The following is a 15,000-nucleotide window of genomic DNA, read 5'->3' as shown; positions in this document are numbered from 1 at the left end:
AGGCTTACAGTTTCCTAGGGTGAGCCCAGGCCTTGGTCATGGGGTCTCATCACAGTAATAAAAGAAATCATTGGTCAAGGGCCACCCCGTCATCTCTTCTATGTACAAGGCCTGTCCTTATTAAGTGACAGAACGGGGGACCCAGTAGGACCCTAGGCCTGCTCTCTGAAGGACCTTCCTTACACTGCCGGGCCTCTTCACAGCCAGTCACCTAAGCCACAGCTGACAAAGATCTCTCTGAGATCCAACTGCCACAGAGACCTGAGCAGAGCCCAAGGGAACCCACTCTCAGCCTGGCTTTGCCTCCGTTTTCTCTTTGAAGTAGCTTGGAGACCTGCAAGGGACCTGAACTCCATGCTCCCACCTACCATCTTGCCTCAACAGGGCCTCTAGTCTGGGTTAGAATTCACCTTCTTTGGGAAATTCCAGTATATAAGAAGATAACAAAAGATTCCAGAAAATACATATTAGTTACCTACTCTAATGAACTCCTACACATCCTACTAGAACCCGGCACATACCCCCACATGCTTCCATGAGGCCGCACGCACAAAACTGTCACGACATTTGATAAGTTGAGGCCTGTTTTGACACCACTCACTGGGTTCTCTCCTTATAAAATGACCCTCCCTGAGGATGAAGATCTCAAGTCACTCAGCACCATTTAAGCTAAGAACTTACCCTACCTACATCAGCATGGACCCAATGATTTTATTGATGACAAATTTCATCATCTGTCTTCTAGAGAAGATGGCAGAGGTCTGAGCTGGGTCTGGTGGTACAGGCCCTGTAATCCCAGTTATTCTGGAGCCTGAGGCAGGGGGATCGAACGGTCAAGGTCAGCCTGGATCACTTGGTGAGACTGTTTCTAAATAAAAAGATGACAGGGGGCTGGCTGTGTGGTTCAGTATTAGCGCACTTGCCTGACGTGCAAAGCCCCTTTAGACAGACAGACAGACCGACAGACAGACGAGACATGGGAGTATGGAGAGGGATGAGAAAGAGTATGAATACAGAGAATAAGTTACTCATCAAAGAAGCATAACTAGAAAGTCGGGGAATCCCCTTTCCTCCCCTGCATGATAACATTGCCTAAGAATCCTGGGTCCCGCTCAGTAGCTGTTCAAAAATGTTTGTTGTATTCATGAAAAAAAAAAAAGCACATTGGAGCTCAGGCTGCACGGATCCCACCTGGGCTTTGACGGCTCAATTGAGTTGAACTTTAATGAGTTAGGTTTATGAGAATAGAGAAAGACAGGCAGACAGACTGTAGGTACTGAACTAGCTCTATAGTTGAGAGGAGGAGTCACTCGAGTGAGGTGGAAGGTATGTTGTGACCAGATGGATAAAAGCCGGAGCTGCCCAGCGGAGGAGGCTGTACTTGTACAAAAACCAAGGACACAGTGTCCCTGAGACTCCAGGGGACTCTCAATTGCTTGTCCCAGAAGCCACCAGCCCTTCAAGACTTCTAACCTCACATCTACCCTTCTGTCCAAACGCCCCCGGCATCAGGGTCACCTCCCTCGGCACCCTGCAGGACCGAGAACTGGCCTCCAGAGAGCAGCGGGCTGGGCAGCGCTGAAGGTCAGCAAGGCAGGCCGGTCCCCTCACTGAGGTAGTGGAGCAGTACCGCTGGGCACAGACACAGGCAAACACGTTTGAGCAAATTGGCAGGCCATAAAAGTCTATTACAGCAAATCAAACAGCAGTCAGCGTGACAGCCATTAGGCTGAAATGAATACACGGGGGCTTAATGAGGTCTGCCGAGGCTGGCTTGGTGAATTAACTTGCCAATTCTAGCCGGATTTCCCTTTTCTTTACAGACTTGAAAGCATCTGAGCTCCCTCGTTAGAGCTTCGACAACTGAATTGCAGGGCCTTTCGCCCTGATAAAATGGATAATTACACGGAGAGCCGCTTAGCGAGGGGAGGAGAGTGGGCAGGAAGGAAGACAGCACAAACAAATGCAAACACACACCTGTCTGCTTTCTCCTGGCGGAGAGAGGCTGGACCCTTAGAGGTACCAGGCACAGGGCTGGGCAGGCTGGGGGGTTGGGCTTTCATGTAAGTACCTCCCATTCCACTCTTCCTGACTTCAGGGACTGAGGTCCCCATGGGCATCATGGGTAATAAAGGTTTTCGTCCTAGTCCGCTGCTCTCGGCAGCCTTCAGAAAGCCTCGTGGTCATTCTGTGAAATTCTCTAACCCTAGCTGGGCTCATTGTCACCAGCTTGCAGATTTCTAGCCTCCCTGGTGTGGTGGCACGGGCCTAGAGTCTATTTGAGTCCAGCTTAGGTGACTTTACAAAACCCTGTCCAAAAGAAAAATTGAAAAGGATGGACAGAGCCCAGCAATGGGTCATGGGCTTGCCTAAGCATGGCTGGCTACAGGACCCATATACAGAATCAGATCCCTAGGCTGGCTCTCCTTGGTCTACTGAGGCCCAATCACAAGGGCTGGGATAATACCTCTGAGCAGTCTAGGAAATTCTGCTGGGGCACTGGAGGACCCTCCCCCCCTAATATGTCATGCTAGATGTCTGGAGGTACATGGTTCTCCTGCTTCTGCTTGCATGCCTCCTGGCATGGGGAGCTCACTGGCAAGGCTTGAATAGCCATGCTATTCTGACCACAGAGACCAGTTATTGTCAGGGCCCAGTTGAGGACACTGAGGTTAGGAAGGTAAGGGATTTGGTACAGTGTCTTAAATGCTCATAGAGGAGTTTGAGTGGATGGATGGACACAGTCTAGGAATTTTTCCACTATCCCCAAAGCATAAGGAAATCCCGGGAGGTAAAGAGCATGCCCTGCTAGGCTCCACCCTTAGATTCTTGGTAGGACATATCCTGGTCGGTCCCTAAGTGAGCAGCTACATACATACATACATACATACATACACACACACACACACACACACACACAAATGCACACACACACACAGAAAGGCTAAGGCAGATATAAAGTCTTAAACAAGCAGTTTGCATGACAGGACCAGAGGCTGGGTTTCTTATCTCCTCTGTCCTTCCTCGTGGAAGGTCTACTGGAAAGCCACCTCCTCCAGGAAGCCTTGGGAACTGCCAGTCACTCTGGCAGCTACCAGGTACTCCTTCCCAGCAGGATCTGTAGTATGCCTGCCCCTCCCTCTGTCCCATCACATCTACAGTCTCCCCTTGCTCCCATTCCAGGGCCTCCGCCATTGGATTTGCCTCTCCAGAGGACCATGGTATGTCCAGGGGACTCACGAGTTAACGAAAGCAGTGAACTCAAGCCTCCATTCCAGGCCAGGGGCCAACAGGTCCTGTGCTGGTTCCCCAGCTGAGGGTTGAGCCAAGTAGCTCAATTCCAGCTCAGGTGACCACACCAGGCCCAGACTGGGCCATGCCAAGATGGCTACACCTTCATCTAACTGATACCATCTAGCTGGACACGCCGAGCAGCCCCAAAGCCAGCATCAAATATCAGGACACAGAGTGACCAAATAAATTGCACAGGCCTTCCTCTGGCACTGTGTGCCCTCTGGGGCAGCCTTCCTCCGCAGGTATCTGTGTCAGGGCTTCATTCTTAGGAGACAAGGAAGACTAAGCCCAGAGGGGTTAAATGCGTGGGCAGGGGTCTGTCCTGGGGCTATTGGCCTTCAATGTTTACTGTCTCTGCTAATGTAGCCTCTCAGGCCTCCTGAGGAGAGTCACACAGAACCAAGCCAGGGGAGACACTGGACAATCCTTGCTAATTGAATGTACAAAGGAAGCCAAGAGACTTGGAGGACCCCAGGGTGGGGGTTCCGGCAAGGGTGGTATTCTGCAGGCCGCATGTCTGTAGGAGGAGAGAGGAAAGAACTGGCCTCTGGCCCAAGGGCCGGGGAGGAAGGGACAGGACTGCTTGTTCTCCCACCCCTGCTGTTGCCTGCCATTCCCTCTCCTGGGAGGACAGAGGACAGCCGGGCCTGCCAGGACAGCAGCTGAGCAATGGGCACAAGGCTCATTAACTCCGAGCCATGCCCTTGGCTTCTGAGTCCAGGCTTGGAGCACAGACTGGCACGTAGAGCCCCTTAATTGAATTAGGGGCACTTCCAAGTGAGCTAGAGCCAGGAGACAAGCTGCTGTCCACAGGCATGGCAGGGTACCATGCCCCTCCATGCCAATGAATGCGGGCTCTCTCTCTCTCTCCTTCCATCCTGTCCCAGGTGAAGAAGGGGTGTAGGTACCACTGGGCAGTCCTAGCCGTACGATTGTCTTCCCAGCCTCCACCTGGGACACGTGTAGGACCCTTGGCTCACCACTGAGTGGCGATAGCCAGGACCTCTGGGATGTGAGACAAGACCCCTTCTTCCTTCAAGGAATCTTTGTTGCCCCAGGAGTTAGGGTCAATGTCACAACCATGTGACCTTGGGCAAGTCCCTCTCCCACATAAGCCTAGGGAATTCTTGCCTTTTCTTGTTCCCTATACAGTGACAGATGACACAAGTGTCTGGTGCCAGCCTACCCTTCCGGGGTATCTTTCTTGTTTTTACCTTAGCTCTTACTGCTACCCTCCCCCCCCCCCCCCCCCCCCCCCCCCCCCCCCCCCCCAGCTTCAGCCCTAGGGGCAGGATTGAGGAACACCCAGTTGGAAGCTCTTTACCAGCCTCAGGCAAGGTATTTTCATAGCTAACCACCAACTCTTAAGACTACCATCAGCCACTGTGGTGAGGGAGAGCCAGCGAAAAGAGCCCTGGTGCTGTCGGGAGCCAGCTTATTAACGAACCGTTTGTAATACAATAATTTGTACTTCTCAATTACCAGCGATGGCTTGATTTTACACGCATGCACTCATGCAAACATATTCGGAGTAGACAATAGAGAAGCCTGGGAGACTGCAAGCCAGACCACACAGATAGGGACCTACAAGTTCCCCAGTCCTGCAGGAACCGGATTCGGGCCAAGGCAAACAGATCTGCAGTAAGACCTGTCCATATGCCCTGTCTAAGACTCACAGCAGGTTATAGATAGGAGAGAGGGCCTAACACTTGCTTCTCCCAGTTCCCATTCTATTACTAACTCCAGGTCGGGTGAGCTATGCCGGGGGTCCAAGACGTGGGGTAGGCAGGCCTTCTCTCAGGCCTGAGGCTCTATCCACCGGCCAACAGGATGGGTGGCTCTCATTGGCCCCAAGTAGAACCTGAGCTAGAGTATAACAGGAGACAGTTGCATCTGCTTGGACTCAGATAGCCATACATACTACTCAGCCAGACTGGAGAACAGCCATGGCCCTGGAAACCATCATCCCCACCACACACATGACCTAGAAAGCACTTACCTCAGGGATGCGCACGCTATAGGGCTGGTTGTGGAATGTGGGCGCGTTGTCGTTCACATCTCCAACTTGGATATTCACTTTCCGTGTGATCACCTGGGGAGAAATGGACAGGGCTCAACTCAACGAGGTCTCTCCCCTCAGGCTTCATCCCACCCACCCAGCCCAGAGACCTGAGGAGTCCAGGAACAGCCATTCTAGAACAACACGGCCGCAAGGGATACTTACCCCTTGGTGGTCACTGACAGAGAACTCCACTGTGAACTCAGACTTAGTCTAAATGGAGAGGGAGGGAGAGAGGGAGAGAACAGAATTAGAGAGGCTCTGGGTGTGGCTTCGCGGTCTCTAGCACCGCCCAGGACCTCATGTGGGCCTGGTCTCCAAAGGTACCCCTAAAAAGCCAGCACTACCCCTGAGCACTTGGGGAGCAAGTGTAGAATCTGAATCCATCCTGAAGACAGAGAGTGAACAAAGTGAGTGCCATTCTTGGCTGTGCCTCCTTGTGTCTGTGGGTTGCAGAGCAAACCACTGAGTACTTCTTCCGTTGCCATGTCCTGAGTTATGGGAGAGAACTAGGCCTGGGGATATGTTCAGACCCTTACCTTCATTGGCTAAGGACAACCATGCTTGTTGCTCTAGAAGAATCTGCAGGGGTAGTTAGACTGCTCCACCCCACGCAAGAGATGACCTCATGGCTACTTCCCTTTTGCTTACCCAATGCTACTCCTGGCCCGAAACCCTCCTATCTGACCCGGTCCATCCCCAGTTCTAACACAGTCCTGGAAGAGAGCTACCACTGAGACAAATGGACCCAGCAGAGGTACCATGGGACCTTGAAAGAGGGTTCCTCCCCCTCAAAAAGAAGATGGTGAGCCACCCTCCTCCATTGTCCTCCAGAAAAGGGCTGAGCCTCGGGAGTCGCAAGCCTTACCTCTCTGTCCAGTGGCTGCCGGAGCCACACCACACCCGTGTCAGGCTCCACAGCAAAGAAGCGGGAGGCCTCCTCTCCAGACACCCCAAACACCAAAGGGTCATTGTCCATGTCTCGGGCGAGCAACTGGGTCACAGAAGAACCTGGAGTAGTCGAACAAGAGAGGAAAAGAAAACACAGTGGTTCATGCTCATTTCTTCCTATCTTGCTCAAATGATGGGGCATCCCTTCAGGGCACAGCCACCTCATAAACTTCCAGGTCTTCCAGAGGCCAAGGAATCACCCCCAAATTTCCTAAGCATCATTGGGTTGCAACTAGGCTCTCCACCTCTGTCCTGGACCACCTGTTAGCCAACCAAAGCTAGCTCTGGGACTTAGGCTCTCATTCCATTGGGTTGCTGAGTGGGCCACCTTGGCACCCACAAGAATACCATGCCTGAGGACGGGGCTGCCGAGGAAGCTAGCAGAGCTTACGGAGCTGGAGAGGGGATTCCCGGTGGGATGGAGGTGCACGGCCACAGGGCCAGGTACCAGCTCAGGCTCTGGATGTCCCAGCTATAGGGACCACACCCTTCCTAGGTCTTTGGTGCCTACTTCTACTGGGTTGGGTTTCCATCTTCTGCAAATCGAGACACGCCTTGTCTAGCTCACAGTATTTTTGCAAAATATTCCAGCACCAAGGCTAAGAAGCTGTATCCCTCCGAGACTCGCCCTGACAGGGTCTGGTTCCTGCCCTCAAGAAGAGGACCAAGAGGCAGGGGTCATATTCTTCAGGATGCAGTGCTCTGGACGCCGGCCATCCCTAGCATCAGGAGGGTGGCACCTAGCCTGGCTCGGAAGCCTTGGCACAGAATATCTTGTCCTGGGGTTCCCTGGCTCCCTCGTGGTTCTCCAAGAGGATGAGCCTACTGCCCCGTCTGCCTAGGACAAAGGAGATTCTGGCATAAGTGCCAACGCTCCAGGCTATCTGGGAGAGCTGGTCACCTTAGCCTTAGGAGGCCCTTAGGTCTCCAGGTGTGCAGTGTGGAAGTCTCTGAAGGGAAGATAGAGCATCGCCGTCTCAAAGCCTTGGCTTGGGCCATCCCATTTCCTTTAAGGGCTTGGCTGAACATGCAGAATGGGAGAGATGCCATCTCTTCGCCCAAATCCTGAGTCCATGTCTAACCAACAGCCCCAAAGGAAAATGAGAAGGAATGGGGGCTGCGAGGCTGCGTGGCTCAGGAGCTTCTGATCACGGGACAGCTCTAAGCTGACAGGGACAGCCAACTCTTGTGAGCTCTGAGAAGAAGCCGGCAAGGAGCTCCACGCTCCTTTTTCTTTTTTTGGTATTTTTCGAGACAGGGTTTCCCTGTGTAGCCCTGGCTGTCCTGGAACTCACTCTGTAGACCAGGCTGGCCTTGAACTCAGAAATCCACCTGCCTCTGCCTCCCAAGTGCTGGGATGAAAGGCGTGCGCCACCACCGCCCGGCTACACAACACATTCTTAAAAGATGCACTCTAAAGCTGTGCAGGCATTTCTAGCTTTGACCCCTGGTTTCTGTGGGGGTGGGGGTAGGGAACAAGGACTCCCCACATGCCCTGCTCCTCCACAGTATAAAGCTCTACAGCCTGCAGTCCTCAGCAGCAGGCCTCACCTGCCAGCCTTGTCCCGCCTGACTCAGGCGGAGGGCCCAGTGAGGAGAGGATCTGGCTGGCCAAGGAGAATTGTGGGAAGGCCACATCAGCCCTGCAGCCAAGGTCGTGTGACTGAACCTGATATCCCAAATGGCTTTCCCAGGCCTGACACTTGGGTCCTCCCAGGGAGGGGGACTCTGGGCAGGATAGGGATGGGGCCATCAGCCGCTGTCACCCACCCTGTAATTTCCTGGACTTTTATCCATTTTCTCCTCAATTATGTGCTGTTCAAAATGGTCTTTTGTGGCTTCCTCCCAGGCTCTTTCCAGATCACGCCTTCTTGGTGTCCCAGGTAATTGCTAGTGGCCTTTCTAAGCGTACTAATTAAAGGTGCTGATTTAATATTATATTTAAGACAAGACACCCCACAGTTTTTCAGCTGGGCACCTCCTCCCCCGCCCGGTGCTCTTGGCTGCTCTGCAGAAGTGGCCAGAGCTGGCTTCTCTGGAAAGCAGGCAAGCCGCCCCAACTGGCAATCTTGGGTCATGCCATCCCTGCAGAAATCCGGTGGTCTGTCTGTCTGTGGGACTTGGCTCTAGCCCAGGTCCCCGGGATCGGGATCATCTTTTACAGGATTACCATCCTGGCTGGGAGTCCCTGGGGTGCGCAGGTCCCACACCATTGTGTCCCCACCTGAAGGTGACAGAATCTTGGATGTGGAATACTTGGTGTGATTTAAAGAAAAAAAAAATCTGGTGGCTAGGGTTACAGATCAGTTGATAGAGTACTTGCTTGCCTAGTCTGCACAAAGCCTGGGCTTCCCAGCATACCAGGCATGAACTGAGTGTGGTACTGCATGCTTGTAACCTAGCACCTGGGAGGCGGAGAGAGGAAGACTGGGGGTTCAAGATTATCCTTGGCTACACAATGAAGTCAGTCTGGGCTACAGGAATTCGCCCCCCCCAATACACACACACACACACACACACACACACACACACAAAACAACCATCTCATAAAATTAAGTACCTTCACTATTCAAAAGGTACAACCTGGTCCCCTCCCATGCACTTATGGTGAGCAACCATCTTCCATCGCCACCCCCACCCCACCCCCGTCCTGCCCCCTCTACCCCGAGGGAAACTTTGCCTGTCACAAAATCACTTCTCAGTTCCTAACTTGTGCACTTTGATCTCTGGGACCTGCTGACTCTGGATGTTCAGATCAACAGAACTGCAAGAGTCTATGGCCCTGGGTGTGGCTCTCAGCATCACTGGTCCATGTGGGTGCCCGTGTTAGAGCTCTGCTCCTTTAGATGGCTGACTAATCTTCTAACACATCTTGCTCATCTGCTTCTCCATCAACAGAGGTCTAGGTTATTTCCCACTCTGGGCTGTGAATGCTGTAGATAGGCACATCCATGTGTAAGGCAGTGTTTGAATTCTCATTTCAATTTGTCCCTCCTATGCTTAGAAGTAGATCTGCTGAGTTATAGAGCTACTTTATGCTAAACTTATTGAGGCGTCATCCCCACGGCCTTGTACGGTGCCTGCGCCATTTTCCGTTCCCACTGGCAGTGGATGAAGCTGGAGTTCTTGTTTGTTGTACAGCATCCAAGGATTCGCAGGTCCTGGGGAAGGGGGTTCTGATGATGGCGTGAAAAGGGGCTGGTACTGTGTCTCCCTCGGTGCCACGTGCACCCCAGCCTAGCCTCCAATGGTCAGGCTCCACAGTTCTTTGCCAGAGTCAGCCCATGCCACACCCAGCACAGAAGGGACCAGGGAACTGATGGATGCCTCTGGTGTTGGGACTCAGTGAATGGCTGTGGACGGTGACAAAGATAAATGCTGTGGTTTCCGTGTGCTCTCTAAGGCTTCTGTGTTAGAAGCTACCCCTATCTCATAAATGCTGGAATTTGGGGATGAGACCTTCGGGAAGCAACCAGAAACCAGATGGGCTAAGGTCCTTGCAAAAGCACTTTCTGCTTCACAAGAAGTTGTTAGCCCTGAGCTAGTACTCTGTCACTCTCACCATATGATCACCGCCGTGATATGATGCACAGCGAAGGCCCTCACCATACATGGGCACCAAGCTCCTCAACTTCCAGTCTCCAGAATTGCAAGCTATGAACCTCCCTTCTTTATAAGGTAGCCAGTCTGTAGTACTCTATTACAGCAGCAGGAATTCCATCCGTCCCTGCCTCATAGCCCCACCCCTCTTCTAGGGTTCCTGGGATCTCCCCCCTAGTCAACCACCTGGCTATGGTGCTGCGGGCATCTCCCAGGCTCTTTTCACACCATCATTAGAGCCCCCAACACCTGTCAGTCACTGGACGCCCTACCACGAACAAGAACTCCAGCCTCAATCAATCCATCACAAGGTCTGTCTCTGAGAAAACCCCAAAGATGGGGCATCTGAGGTGTGGTGGGCGCTCACTACCGAGGGACCCTGCTGGCTCAGCTGGCTGGTGGGGCGCTAAGGACACCAACTCCTAGACAGTGTTCCCTCCCCTCTCTTCAGGAGACAGATGTGCAGTCATGTGTAGAAGCCCCGGAGTGGTTTATTGCAGACCCATATTCAAATATTTAACAATGGGCGCAGCACAGGAATCTACCAATCCGAGCAGACGCTGGCTATAAACAACCGAGCTCTGAGTGCTTGCCGGTAAGTCAGCCTGGTTTATGGCTCCCGCTTTAGATGCAGAGAGGGACCGCTCCAAGTCTGGCATGATTTAATGGCTCAGACTCAGGCCTCTTGGCTCAATCAGTACAGCCAGAGGCGTTTCTGCATTTGGCCTCCCACCTTGGCTGGGAAGGGTCATCCTACTGAGACAGCCAGCTCCACTCTGTGCCCAGCCAGGTTGGGGCCCTGTCTAACCTCGGGGTGGAAGGACATTTAAAACTGAAGTACTTCGTCTACAGCAAACCCGCAGCTATAACAGTTTCCACAGTGGTCAAGAGGCGAAACAGCCCGAGGAGCCACAGATGGATGGATAAAGCAAAACACAGCCTAGGCAGCCAATGGATCATCGAGCTCTGGGAAGGAAGGGGATGCTGACGCTCGCTCGCTACAGCGTAGATGAGCCTTGAGATGCTGTGCTAAGTGAAATAAGCTAGCCACGCGGTGACAAATAAACAACGCACACTCCTACTTCTCCCAAGTACCTCATGAAATGGAGTGCCAACGTTCGGAGGAAGGATGGAGTAGGGGGGGACTCTATCTTTTGCAGGTTTTACAGGCACAGAGTCGTGAGCCTCAAGCCAAGGCATGTTCTGGAGATGGCACAGTCTACGGAAGCCACAGTCTCACATTGAGTAAGGGGATAAATTCCAAGATGTGCATACTCTAAATTTAAAAGGCATATCCACATGTGTGAGGACAGGTGTGGGCATAGGGGCACGCATGCAGTGTATGTTGGAAGCCTGGGGTTGATATCAGGAATCATCTTCTCTTTCTCTTTCATGCTATCCGCTGAAGCAGGGTTTCCCAATCAAACCCAGAGCTCTCAGACAAATGCCTGGCCTCGCTTTACCGGGGATCCGGTGTCTGTCTTCTGAGGCTAGAATTGCAAGATGGCTACCATGCCTGCCTGGCGTGGGTTTCTGGAGTTCAAACCCTGGTCCTCATGTGTATGCAGTAAGTGCTTGAACCACTGAACCATCTCCCTGGTTCACACGGTTTTTTTAAGTTAGATAAATAAATCAGACCACCCTGGGACTCTAGTAATCTTCCGCGATACGACAGATCCCGATAGTTTATGCTCTCTGGTCCCATTGTCGTTGGTAGTTCCTGACTGGACCAAGTTCATAGTTGTGCTGCGATTGTGCACTGCCACCTGAAGTCACCTTATGCCCAGGGTCAATGTTCGCCTCTCGGCAGCAGCTAACCTCCTCGGGGCCTTCCTCAAACACTTGGTCAATCAGTCTACCCACCCCAAAGGACATCTGGTCTCTCTCTGTCCTCACAGTTCCTCATCTCTGAAGCCAACCCGTGTGTTCGCCTGTCTTGTTGGCGGCCCGTCTCTGAGCACATTCCTGTCAGCTCTGGGGGGGGAGCAGCAGCCTGTCTGTCCCCTTCCCTTAGCCTGAGAAGCAGCTGGATTCCAAAGCCGCTCAATAAAATCTTGAGTCCTGCTAAGCGCAGGATGAGGAGAGAAGCCGTCCCCAGGTGGACCCCGGAGCCATGGTGAGAAGAGAGTGTGGCCAGTTAGATCTTAATTACCACACTAACGGGCAACACCTAATAAAGCCCAAATCAGTAGCACTTGACTTGGAACGCCAGAACTGGAGTCCACACAGCTGGGAGTGTGTAGGCACTGGCCCTGGGTTCTTTCCTCGGGGCTATCCAGTCTCTTCCTGTCAACCAAGTGTCCTATTCTGGGACAGTCTGCCCCATCTTAGAGGTAGGGATTCCCGGAGCAGGCAGCTATGGTCTCTGGGAAGCACAGAGCTGGGGACAAGTCCTCTGTGGTGGCCTTGGGCCTTCAGCAGCCAGTCACATCTGCCTTCCAGGCAAGGGGTGGACAATCACAGCTTCCTGAGTCCCCGCTGGGTCCCCAGCTGCCGGCCTGGATGACTGTTATTACCGTTATTGTTGTTATCTGCACTGGAAGGGAGAGGGCCGTGGATCTCTGCCTGCCTGGAGAGGGGAGGGGGAGAAACGCAGGTCGGTGGCAAGCTGTAAGCCTTTGAGTTTTTAATCTGAGGAGAAGGCTGTGATCCAGGAGTATTCCCCAAGTTGGGGCAGGGGCTGTGGAATGAACAAGAGCACTAAGCACGCTCTGCCTTAAAGAAGCAGTGTCCAAAAGCCTATCTATGATTGGTCCCCTGGCATCCGAACTCCCCGTGTCTGATGCTCTTGCCAAGTCAGGCACAACCCTCTCCCCAGTTCTCCCTAGCCAGTCACATTTCCATGGCACTGTGGGTCAGAGGACCAAGCTGCTGCCAGCCTACTTGAGCACACTGTGGCACACACAAATCCTGCTACACGCCTGAGATCCTACACCGCCTCTACATGTACCCCAGGCTGTCTCTCTGCCCTCAGCTTCTCTGGCTCTGGGCAGCAAGCAACAGGCCATCACTCTTGAACATAGACAGATGCTCATGCTCTAGGACAGGTTGGCAAGACCCTTTCAATCCCCCAGGATCCCTCCATCAACTACCTAGAGGTCAGAGAGCTAGCTGGACCCAGCCCTTTCCCATGCAGACATTAGTAATCAACCGTTGTCTACTACAGTCAACTGCAGAAACCTTCACAATCCTGGGTTCCGTGTAATCACTACCATCAACCTTAAAAGACATATGAAAGCCAATCTCTTGCTATTTGTGACGTAAAGTGACTTTACATCAACTGGTACCCATTGTCTCTCCCAATCCAAGGATATAGCTGTCTGTCCCTACCAGGCTCAGGGCAGTTAGAAAGGACAGAGTCAGGCTAGGAGTACAGGGGTCACCTCAGAAACAGAAGCATTATGGTGGAAGCAGAAGCCACAGAGATACCCCACCCCCCTCAATGCCCCTGTCACCTCACATAGGGAAGAGCAAGCTGGGAAGTTTATCTGAATGATGCTGAGCTACACAGCCGCAATTCCAGGACCATGGGTACACGTGTGCCGTGTATATTGGTGACATTTGTACCACTCTGTGTCACTAGTGACCAACAGAACTGCTCCGTGCCCCACTCCCACCCACAAACCCTACACACACACACACACACACACACACACACACACACGCAGATAGAAACCCAGTCCACCACCTGCTAGAGATACAGCTGCTGCTTGCTCCTCTCCTGGGTCAGGACACCCCTCAGAGCCAGCTGCCCTTGTAGCTTGTGGTCCCATTTGTCCCCCTCTGGGATCAGACAACCTGCTAGGCACCTTCCTCTCTATTGTCTTAGCTTTCCCTCCCTCTCCTCTGCCCCAGTCAGGCTTCCCCTACCCCCTCTGGAATTCTGAACTTGGTTTGACCTCTTGGCCCTTTTTTTTATTCTAAATTCTATCTCTGCCCACTTGGGATGCCAGAGGCCACACCTCCCTCTGAGGCTACACCTCCCTGAAGTCACACCTCCCTCCAAGGCCACACCTCCATCTGAGGCCACGCCTCTCTGGGGGCCACACCTCCCCTGAAGCCACACCTTTTTCTGAAGCCACACCTCTCTCTAAGGCCACACCTCCCTCTGAGACCCTTATTGTGGGTAGAGGGAGCAGCCACGTGTCTAGAGCCCTCAGCTCACCTCCATTCCCAATAGAAGCTCTCCTGAAACTGCCCACACCAGGGAAGAATGGACTCATGGCTGCCTAAGGGAAGAAGGCCTGCACACATCAGGCACAGGGAGAGGCCAACAGTCTTCAGTTTGGAACTTTTTCACTTATTTTTATTTACTTTTTCCTTATTTCTAATGAAAGCCCTACATAGAAGGGTAAGAAAGCCAAGGCTCAGAGAGGCAAAGTGACCATCTTCAGGGCAGTGAGGGCTTGGACTCAGGGACAAAAGCCCTAGTAGGTAGCCAGGATGGTGGTGGCACACACCTTTAATCCCAGCACTGAGGAAGCAGAGGCAGGCAGATCTCTGTGAGTTCGAGGCCAGCCTGGTCTACCAAGAGAGTTAGTTCCAGGACAGCCAAGGCTACACTGAGAAACCCTGTCAGGAAAAACAAGCAGCCCAGTAGATACTTTGTGGACAGGGCTGCCTCCAAGGATTCTCTGCTTTAAAACAGAATCAACGGGATAGAATGCATCTGGGTGCCCCGGGTTCCTACTCAGCCACTGCTGTGAGATGTCAGAAAAAGGTCCTAACCTCTCCGACCAGCTTCCTCCATCACCAATACCAGGAAGGAACCTGGAGTTAGTGGCCAAATCATAGCAGTGCTTGGAGAGAACAAAAAGCCATGCTCGGGGCTGAGGTTCTCTGCCACAGCACTAGGGTGTCCAGAGGAAGAGGGGAAAGTGGGCTGCCTCAGATCTTAATGAAAAAGCAGCTTTGATTCAAACACCTGACTCCAGAAGGGGATCTTCACACCTGCTGTGCATTCTGGTCCTTGGGGGGACCAACAAACTCACTGAGAAATTGGGGCTGGGCAGCTCAGAGACAAGCCTGCTACATCTGAATTGGTCCCAGGGTGCTCGCCCTCTCTCTCTCTCTCTCTCTCTCTCTCTCTCTCTCTC

General features: G+C 52.8%; 1 protein-coding gene across 6 annotated transcripts in view; it reads right to left on the bottom strand.

Moving 5' to 3' along the window:
• Positions 1-15,000, bottom strand: part of Cdh23 (cadherin related 23) — a 402,933-nt gene that overhangs the window by 298,020 nt on the left and 89,913 nt on the right. For all 6 annotated transcript variants that reach the window (XM_031347990.1, XM_031347992.1, XM_031348002.1 and 3 more), the window contains exons 4-6: positions 6,222-6,364; positions 5,519-5,566; positions 5,294-5,386 (exon numbers count right to left, since the gene is read on the bottom strand). In XM_031347990.1, the coding sequence (XP_031203850.1) occupies positions 5,294-5,386; positions 5,519-5,566; positions 6,222-6,364 (284 nt within the window). The remainder of the gene's footprint in view (positions 1-5,293; positions 5,387-5,518; positions 5,567-6,221; positions 6,365-15,000) is intronic.

The sequence above is a fragment of the Mastomys coucha genome, unplaced genomic scaffold (genome assembly GCF_008632895.1).
Source record: "Mastomys coucha isolate ucsf_1 unplaced genomic scaffold, UCSF_Mcou_1 pScaffold3, whole genome shotgun sequence".
NCBI classification, from domain to species: Eukaryota; Metazoa; Chordata; class Mammalia; order Rodentia; family Muridae; genus Mastomys; species Mastomys coucha.
The sequence above is the reverse complement of the archived record's forward strand: the minus strand, read 5'-3'. Positions and strand labels throughout refer to the sequence as shown.